Raw genomic sequence first — 10050 nt, forward strand, 5'->3', positions numbered from 1 at the left:
TAAACATTTTATCAACTCTCAGCTACAAAAAAAAAAAAAAAAACGAGCAAACAAACTTGTACAATATTATGATGGCAGTGCATCAAAATTCAATGTCATCAGTTTGCCAAAAAGAACACAGAACGTTTTACACACCATTTACACGTGGCAGGGAGCAGGTGTACATTTCTTTGGTCCCAACTAACATTTTGAAAATACGAACACTTTCATGAATCCGAAAATTTACGTCAGAACAGCTTTACGAACGATTTACACAAACTTATTCTGCTCGCGTTTCATGAATGATGCCCAATGTATTTTTGCCTATTGCTACAAATTTACCTGTGTTACTTCAGACCGGTTTTGTGCTCCAGGGACACATATGACTTTACTTGGTTAATCATGGAATTACGGTATATTGATGCTTTTTCTTTTGTGCTAATACACAAAAGAAGATTTCGATTATAATGAAACCTTTGCTTTTAAAGAGGCTTTTAGTTTCTTTTTCAGACGTAGTAATTATTTGTACATAAGAGTAAGAACTTTCTAAATATTTCTCTGCTGGTCAGAGAAACATTTTCAAATCACACTTTAGTGTGCAAGACATGTAAGCCTTTTTCATTTATTATACATATTCAAATGTTAGCCACTCTTTGTGTTTACATATTAACACACATTACTGATCACATGCAGTCGTTTAGGGGGTGGCGAGGTGCCTTTCTGATTAATGGCCTGTGCAGTTTCATCATTTGGGTGAATCTCGCAAAAAAAAAAACATGTCTGGTACACCCCAAAATCAAAAATATTAGATATTATATTTTGCTTGATTGGATTTAAGCACCATTTAAGTTTTTTTTTTTTGCACTGTAACATTATTTTCATGACAATTAAGCTAATTTCCCCTATAGATACACATTACTGTCATGGATTTGGAGTTTCTTTTTTTTTTCTTTTTTTGTAATTCTCATTATTCTTAATAATATTAAGTAATTTTATTACTTTATTATGATTATTAATTATTATTAATATTATTGTTTTATTTTTTATAATATTAAAATGTTATAATATTATTTGTTTTAATAATATTATACATTTTAAGTAATTTTATATTAAATAAAAAAGTAATTTTCAATTTTCAGCTATAGTAGTTGTTTTTCAGTATTTTTTTAAAATTAAATAAGCATTAATTTAAGACAGCACAACAAATACTTGTTTATAATTTAAATAACGTATCTTCTTTTTTATTTTTATTACAGATATGAGAATTGGTATAATAATTTAAATGTTTCATATAAAAATGTGTAATATAATAATGTCATCAAAATTGTCAACTAAAAAAAAATCTTAATGGTGCTAAAAATATTTAGTTTCTTTCAGATTGAAATATGACACTGTATAACACGTTCCAGACAGGTTTTTTGAGATTTTCCTTCACCCAGTTATCTGTTTACATTATTTACCCAGTTAATCGCATTGTCATCTGTGCTACTTTGTCAGTCATGTCTTATATATTGGCACCTTGAGGGATATTTATTTTTAAACTAGATGTGTCATTTTCCATGCACATTGCAATGTTTTACAGACTCCATTGTCACAAATTTGATTATTAATATCAATGTTCCCTCTACATTTAATACTTAATGTATCAGGGTGAAATTAAAAGTCGGCGTCTATAATTATGACAAAGCAACCAATGTTTCTGAATCCATGTTTTGTTTATAATGACTTAATGCAGAGGTTACGCATACCTTCCTACACATACTTGTGGTTCTGTGTGTCTCAGTTGCTCTACCTTTAAAATAACTCTGTCGGCTTTATATTTACAACATTTCCTGTTTTGATTGTATCAAGCAAATCCTTTTTTATTGGTGATATATTTATAATAAAAAGATCAATGCAATGAAAAACTTGTTATGCATCATTAATGTAATTGCGTGTTGTGATTGCATTTTTATTTGTAAGATGAAATCATATGCAAATTTTGAAATGTTAATACACAAACATTTGCATGCAGCATTTCATTTAACTACACTACTGTTCAAAAGTTTGGGGTCAGTAAAGCTTTTTTAAAGAAATTTTTATTATTCGGCAAATATGTATTAATGATAAAAATGTGACGGAAAAAAAACATTTACAAATAAAATCTGTTCTTTTGAACTTTTTAACCAAAGATTCCTGTAAAAAGGATTAATGGTTTCCACAAAAATATGAAACAGCACTGTTTTCAGTCATCGAAATAAGAACTATTTGAAATAAGAGTGATTTCTGATGGACTGGAGTAATGATGCTCGAAATTCAGCTTTGCATCACAAGAATGAATTACATTTTTAAATATATTTATGTAGCCTATTCGAAAAATATAAATCGATTTTTGATCAAATAAATGCAGTCTCAGTGAGAAGAATAATAAATCGAGGAATAAAAATCTCACCAGACTTTTGAATGGTAGTGTATATTGCATTCACGTCTAGCCCAACGTTTCATCATTTTTTAAACTGGTATTTGTACCATCACTGATTTAATCATGATTATGATTACAATACAGATGCTTTATTTGAATCAAGTATTCTGAATACACTCATATGATCGCATATGATGCTAAAAATCCCTGTGCAGATGCAAGTGCAAATGCCGTGGTGCTTGGCTTGTTATGTTCTCCATGGGTGAATATGTAATTCACAGGGCGCAGCCGCTTGGTCTTAGTGGGATTCCTTTTCTCTCTGAACAGTTTCTTAACCAGCCTGGGCTGCCAAAACTGCATCGACTACTTCACGTCACAGGGACTCCAGAGTGTCTACCACCTTCAGACTCTTTCCATGGAGGTAAACCAACAGTTCAGTCAATACACTCTTTCATTATTGGGTCGTTCATGTTTTATCCTGTTCTCCATTCATTTTGTCCCGTAGGGATTTTAAAAAAGTCACTAAAAGTTAAAAGCTATGAACAGTGCTGGGTAGTAATGTAGTCTGGATTACGTAATCAGATTTAAAAAATTCAGTACTTGTAATTAATTATATTACATTTTAAAATGCTAATAATCAGATTACAGTTACTGTTTAATGGATTACATATTATTCACATAATGGCAGTAAATTATTCAAAATGTATTGATTCTCCTTAATTCTTTTTTTTCTTTCGTTGAAATTTTCCCTTCTAAATTAACCTACCACTTATATACATTTTGGCAACCTCTACTGTAATGTAATGTTTAATGCATTTCATGATGTTGATAACAAAGAATGGATTTTTTTTTATCAATATGGTACACAATAATCCCATTTAAGTCTGTAATAAACTAATTAGGTCAAAAGTAATCTAAAAGTAATAAAAAAAAACAAAAAACATCAACATTAACTAATATGTGTAATTCAGATTATGTTACTAACTCATGTAATTTGTAAATGGACTACAGTTTGTAAGTAATCTACCCATCACTGGCTATGAACTAAACCAATCAGTTACGAGGAGAATAACAACATTACAAACTTTGATTTGAAGCAAAAATCCAAATTTGAAACTAAAAAAGTATTTGAAAAAAAAATATACAAGACTGTGCTTATTGGTTTTAGTGAAGGAAATGAACTACAATCCCATGAAGCATTGCATATAACATAACTGAATTAAAAAGTATGGTAAAATATAAAAATACAAATTTAAACTTGGTAATTATATCTATAGAAACAGCCTATTTTAAGTTTATTGCAAAACACACACACAAACACATACGTATACATACAAATTAGTGCTGTCAAACGATTAATCGCGATTAATCGCATCCTAAATAAAGTTTTTGTTTAAGTGCTGGGTAGTAATGTAGTCTGGATTACGTAATCAGATTTAAAAAATTCAGTACTTGTAATTAATTATATTACATTTTAAAATGCTAATAATCAGATTACAGTTACTGTTTAATGGATTACATATTATTCACATAATGGCAGTAAATTATTCAAAATGTATTGATTCTCCTTAATTCTTTTTTTTCTTTCGTTGAAATTTTCCCTTCTAAATTAACCTACCACTTATATACATTTTGGCAACCTCTACTGTAATGTAATGTTTAATGCATTTCATGATGTTGATAACAAAGAATGGATTTTTTTTTATCAATATGGTACACAATAATCCCATTTAAGTCTGTAATAAACTAATTAGGTCAAAAGTAATCTAAAAGTAATAAAAAAAAACAAAAAACATCAACATTAACTAATATGTGTAATTCAGATTATGTTACTAACTCATGTAATTTGTAAATGGACTACAGTTTGTAAGTAATCTACCCATCACTGGCTATGAACTAAACCAATCAGTTACGAGGAGAATAACAACATTACAAACTTTGATTTGAAGCAAAAATCCAAATTTGAAACTAAAAAAGTATTTGAAAAAAAAATATACAAGACTGTGCTTATTGGTTTTAGTGAAGGAAATGAACTACAATCCCATGAAGCATTGCATATAACATAACTGAATTAAAAAGTATGGTAAAATATAAAAATACAAATTTAAACTTGGTAATTATATCTATAGAAACAGCCTATTTTAAGTTTATTGCAAAACACACACACAAACACATACGTATACATACAAATTAGTGCTGTCAAACGATTAATCGCGATTAATCGCATCCTAAATAAAGTTTTTGTTCAACCCCTTTAAACAAAACTTTTCCAGAATTATTATTTTTTTTTTTTCAAAAAACTTAATTCTGTATGATTTATAAGCTGTTTTCCTCATGGGGACCAATGAAATGTCCCCACGAGGTCAAAAATGACTGGTATTGCTATCCTAGAAATGATTCACCAAGGCCGTTTTATTCTACCATGAAATAGTAGCGTGGCCTTCACTGTAAGATGCACTCTTGTGTTCCTCAGGACCTTGGGGCGCTGAGGATCCCTGAGCAGTTCCGGCTGGCGATCTGGAGGGGCCTGCAGGACATGAAGCAGGGCCACGATTACGGCCAGCAGTTCATCCGCTCTGGCAGTAACATGGCCACCATGGCCCTCGGCGCCGGAGGAGAGCTGCAGCGGCAGCGCGTCATGGAGGCCGTGCACTTCAGAGTGCGGCACACCATCACCATCCCCAACCGCAGCGCCCCCACAGGAGCGGAGGAGTGGGCTGACTTCGGCTTTGATATGCCCGACTGCAGGTTACACAAGCACTCCATTAAGGAGGAGTTCGCAGAAAGCGACGTTCACTGAGAAGGACCGCGCATCCATCGCTTTCCATGCATCGTAACCATATTGATTTCTTTAAACTGCGATGGACAGTTTACATTTCCATGTAGTAGCACTTCCATATTTGACAACAAGGGATTTGAGGAGTAAAAAAAAAACTATTCGCTTTTATGAAGACCAGGGTTCAAATGAATCATTTTATTTAATTGATTATCATTTGTGGCCTTATGCTAATATCACATCACACAAAAAATGATCCATTAGCTAAAAGAAATAATATTATTAGGACGCAGTTATGAACAGTTAAAAGCAGTGTATGATTTCAGAACATTGCCTTATTAATTTCGGCTCGGTGTAAATAATAATTGTGCAGTCATGTATTGAATAACGTGTGAAGTAATGCCCGTAGATCGAGTGGATGCTTGACCCACCACAAAATCATACTTTATATTTACTTATTTTGAAAAGCGCAGGTTTCTCGAAGCCAGACATGTACAACTAGATCAAAAGGCATTCTGTATTTGAATTATTTTCTCATTATAAGTTATACCTATAATTAGTTAATTTTTCATCAAAGTTTTACAATAATATTGATGAAAACAACACCATAAAAGTGAATTTAATTCATTTTTTAATTATTAGCATTTTTATTTAAACTAAGACATTTTTTGAAGTGGTGCTTTACACTGCAACTTTTTTATTTTATTTTATGAATTATGTGTTAAGTATTATGTTATTGACAGGGAGACACTGGATCATCATAAGGGTTGTCAGAATTGTAAAGTTTTGTGGTATTAGCCTTGCAGGACAAGGTTTTATTTATCATGCTGTACTGATATAATGTCTATTTTTTCCTTTAGCATATGTAATCACTGTCTTGTTAGTTTGTTTTAAATGTCTCTAAATGTATGATGTTTTTATGTAAAAGTAAAATTATGGCTCAGCCAAGGTATTAAGGTGGCATTTCATCCCCAAATTGCAAATATATATATATATATATATATATATACACACACACATTATGATTTTTACATTATGATTTTATTTTATGAGAACGTAAATGCATTTAAAAAAGGAAATGTATTAAATATATTTTTTAAAAATCAACAAAGCACAACAAATAAGAATTTTGGAATAAATGTGCTAAATTGTAAACAAAAAAATAAATAAATAAAAACAATTAAAATCGGTCTTTAATCAAAATGTTATTTTATTTTTTTATTTTGGGGCTGAAAAAAGTATATACCTATACGTAATTTTGTGAGTTTCACCTCTTCAACACAAAAGAACAAAAACTATGTACTGTTTCAAAACCTAACTCCACTTTAATATCGCTTTTAACATTGCTAGTACTAAGACGATGACAAAGTTTGAAGTACTTTTGTTCAGCAGACCCAACACAATTATTTTTGTCTGGTTTTCCAAGTGTTGTTCAGGTGAAAGATACTAGAGGAAAGTGTTTCAGACAGAGCCGTCATCCAGGAACAGTGTCTTCTGTGGTATATAAGAAATGTATTTATATTTCTTACACCCATAAAGACTGTGTATGAAACTGAACTAAGGGCCATCTTGATCATTAATGATTTGGTGGATTGTATGTAGTCAGAGCTACATTTGTCACCTTTATTTAACAAGCAAATGCATTTGTAAATAACTAGTTGTTACACATATAACTCCTTGTTGTTCGTGTGATAAGAACAGCACATTTCAGACTGAGTCCCAGGAGGTTAATCGAGGAAAAACTGCTGATTTAAATTGGCCGTGATGGTGAAATACCATCATATAGATCAAAGCACTTTATGGCTTTAGGATATTGTAAACAATGTTATATCCACAGTTAATATCAGTCAGTATTATGTCATGCTGTGTCATTTATACAGATTTTAGAAATGTTTTTAAGAGTTATCTTGTGTTTCATTAAAGAGCTGTAACGCTGTTTCTTTTTTTTATATTGCCACGTTTGAATGCTGTAAAGTGATTTCTTTTTCAAATAAATACTAAAGTGTGCAAAATGAGGGTGTTTTAATACAAGATCAGTAACTGTTGAGGATGTTTAAGAACAAGAATGTGTCTGTTGTCTGGTCTCTGCTGGATTTCAGGCATTCTGAGCATGTGATTTTTTACACCTATTTAGGATCAAGTTGAGACGACACTTTATTACTTATTGTTCGAGACTTTTGCGGGTTCTGAATGAAGAATAAAGCCCCGTTCACACCAAGAGCGATAACTATAAAGATAACGATATTAGCGTCCACACCAACGAACGATATCGTCTGTTTATTCTAAGCGCACGCAATTCTCGAGCTCGTTACAGCAGGATGGATTCTGATTGGCTGTCAGTGTTTTATCGTTCATCAGCTGGAAAAAAATCGTTTTGAAAGTGATTCCAACGATATCGTTTCTCTTTGTCTTTATCGTTATAGTTGTGGTGTGGACTCTGCTATTATTTAATACTGAGAACGATTTTTAGAACTATATCTTTATCGCAGGCACGTGCACACATAGACATCAAAGGGTGCTTGAGCACCTGCCCTTTTTCTTCCTCGAGAGAATGTGCCCTTTTTTCTAGGGAGTGTTCTTTTTTTTTTTTTTTTTATGAATATATGTGCGCGTGTGTTTCTGTTTGCGAAACACAGCTTTCCCTGTCAAACAAATAAAAAATCAAAATAGCAGGTCGGGTTTATTAAGTTGAGTTGAGTTGCCTTTCTCCGCGTCTTTCCAGTAGTGTTTGTCTTGCTGTGGAGGTGATGAACAAAAGACTAAGCTACCTGTGCCTCGAATTTACAGCTAACGTTATTTAAAATATTTTATTTTTTTCATTTTTAGTATCTTAAGTTGTTAAAAACTCCAGATTATTTTTTTTATCATAATATTTATATTTAAGTGTATTGTATTTATAAAAAATTTTTTGTCATTAATTCTTTTGTAGGTTTATCATTTTGTATTGTCTTAAGTTGTCCAAGTTGTTAAAAATGTTATTTTTCTTAATAAAAGCTGTATGTATGGATTGCCATTTTGTTGTCTATTAGATGTATATATGTAGTCGTTTAATAGCCGTCTAATTGATGACTAGTCTATAAATGGGCTATGATTAGACGTCTATTCGATTTTCACTGACAGCCCAAATTTAGCCTCATTTTAGCCTAGACGGCTAGGCTATATTTAGACGTCTAATAGAGTCTTTTAAACGCAAAATTGCTTGCTGGGATGTAAAGTCAGTGAAAGTGATTTTGTGCCTCTTTGGGATGGCACAATAATGCGCCTTTCCCATTAAGAAACAAACTCATCTACATCTTGAGTGCATTTCCAGCACATGTGGATCTGTGTGAACAGAAGTAACTGGGTTTCAGGCCGGAGGTCCAGCACAGGGAGCGATGTGTTCCGCGCGCGGCTGCTCTGGTCTGGTCTGCTGCGGTTAACAGAAGCACTGACGTGTTCACAGAGCAGCAGCGCGAGAGTGACACAGCGGCACAACCGGGTAAGAGAAACACCATTCCTCTCATCTTACTCCTGTTCTGAACCTCTCACAGGCACCTCGACTCCTCGAGTATGCCAACTGCCCGTCTAATTCTGTCGTCCTCCAGTGGCATAACGATTGTAAAATGATATTTTTTATAAGATGCAGTTAAGGTAGTGCTAGCAAAGTTTACCCCTCAAACGCCTGCGTTCGGATTCCGCCGGAAGTGAGTTGTCCACTTTCCCGCGTGTCTGCTGGTCTTTATAGTTTCTTCTCGATGTCTCCCAGGTTTAGTTTCGATTACACATTCACATTCAAAAACTACAACCCGTGTGCTTCCGCTTGAGGCAAATTGTTTCGTGTATTAGGATGGGAAGTGTAGTTTACACGTAGTCGCCCGTATTTTGTGTCAACGGAGAATACCTGATTTAAAAACTACAGAACCAGCATGCTTTGCGCCTTAAAGGAATCACTCAGCTGCGGCTAACCGCCTATGCTAAATAGCAAATTAGCTTACAAGGTCTGACTATTAGCTATTAGCTGACTATTAGTTACGTTATTAGTGAGTTAATGAAATAAACGTTGAGGTAAGTGTCCGTTGCGCCAGTTGACTAATGAGAACAGACTGAGAATAGCTCTGTACCGTAACTAAAGCTACTGTTCATTTGCATGCACTGTCCTGTTTGGTGTAAATGTCAGGAAATAGACACGTATCTCAACCGGGAATCGCAGGTTCTGCCCTAAAATCATCACTATAGTTTGTTGACATATAAATAATGTATGTTGGTATTCACCAAATTGATGCGTTAGATTACGTAGAAGTGAGTGAAAGATGGGGGAATGAGGCTGATGAGCTGCTTTGAGGCTTCAGTCTTATGCAGACACCAAACTGGTTCTTCTTTCAGTTTATGTGCCGTTTTGTTGAAGGTAATCTTAATTTAGGATGATTATTATACACTCGAACAACCTCTTGTTCATTGACGCGGTTGTATGTTGGACTTTGCCTCAGATTACATGTGTAGGTTAACACTCGGAGGCTTCCCCTGTTTTGCGACCACGCACTCAAGTCAGTCGTATTTTATCATTGACGGAAATGGGCAACATGTGACTGATCCGCAAGAGGGAAGATCATTTAGTCAACAAATGTGTTTGGATTTTAAACTCAAAATGTCATTTAACACCACCCATAACCCCGCCTGTGAAGTGCCATTCACTTACAGTACAGAGCAAATCAGCAGATCCAAAGGGGAAAAAATCCTTAAAGGGGTCATATGATGCTTTTTTAAAGATCATTATTTTGTGTATTTGGTGTAACAGAATATGTTGACATGCTTTAATGTTCAAAAAACACATTATTTTTCAAATACTGTACATACTGTACATTCCTCTATGCCCCGCCTCTCTCAAACGCTTCGTTTTCTACAAAGCCCCCTCCTT

At 33.5% G+C, this 10050-nt stretch overlaps 2 protein-coding genes across 4 annotated transcripts in view; both read left to right on the forward strand.

Moving 5' to 3' along the window:
• The window catches only part of LOC107748968 (tumor protein p73-like), a 13813-nt gene extending 8002 nt beyond the window's left edge, over positions 1-5811 (forward strand). The window contains exons 8-9 of the mRNA XM_016564003.1: positions 2708-2801; positions 4854-5811. Coding sequence (XP_016419489.1) covers positions 2708-2801; positions 4854-5180 — 421 coding nt within the window. The 3' untranslated portion in view covers positions 5181-5811. The remainder of the gene's footprint in view (positions 1-2707; positions 2802-4853) is intronic.
• A 2671-nt stretch (positions 5812-8482) lies between these two features.
• Positions 8483-10050, forward strand: part of LOC107748969 (protein RER1) — a 10422-nt gene continuing 8854 nt past the window's right edge. Inside the window, exon 1 of one of the 3 annotated variants that reach the window (XM_016564007.1) lies at positions 8483-8634. The gene's annotated coding sequence lies outside the window, so the exon portion shown is untranslated. Of the gene's footprint in view, positions 8635-9068; positions 9201-10050 lie in introns of those variants that run through there. The other 2 variants (XM_016564005.1, XM_016564006.1) reach the window with 2 other exon arrangements.

Source organism: Sinocyclocheilus rhinocerous, unplaced genomic scaffold, assembly GCF_001515625.1.
Source record: "Sinocyclocheilus rhinocerous isolate Xijiao unplaced genomic scaffold, SAMN03320098_v1.1 scaffold470, whole genome shotgun sequence".
In the NCBI taxonomy this organism is placed as follows: domain Eukaryota; kingdom Metazoa; phylum Chordata; class Actinopteri; order Cypriniformes; family Cyprinidae; genus Sinocyclocheilus; species Sinocyclocheilus rhinocerous.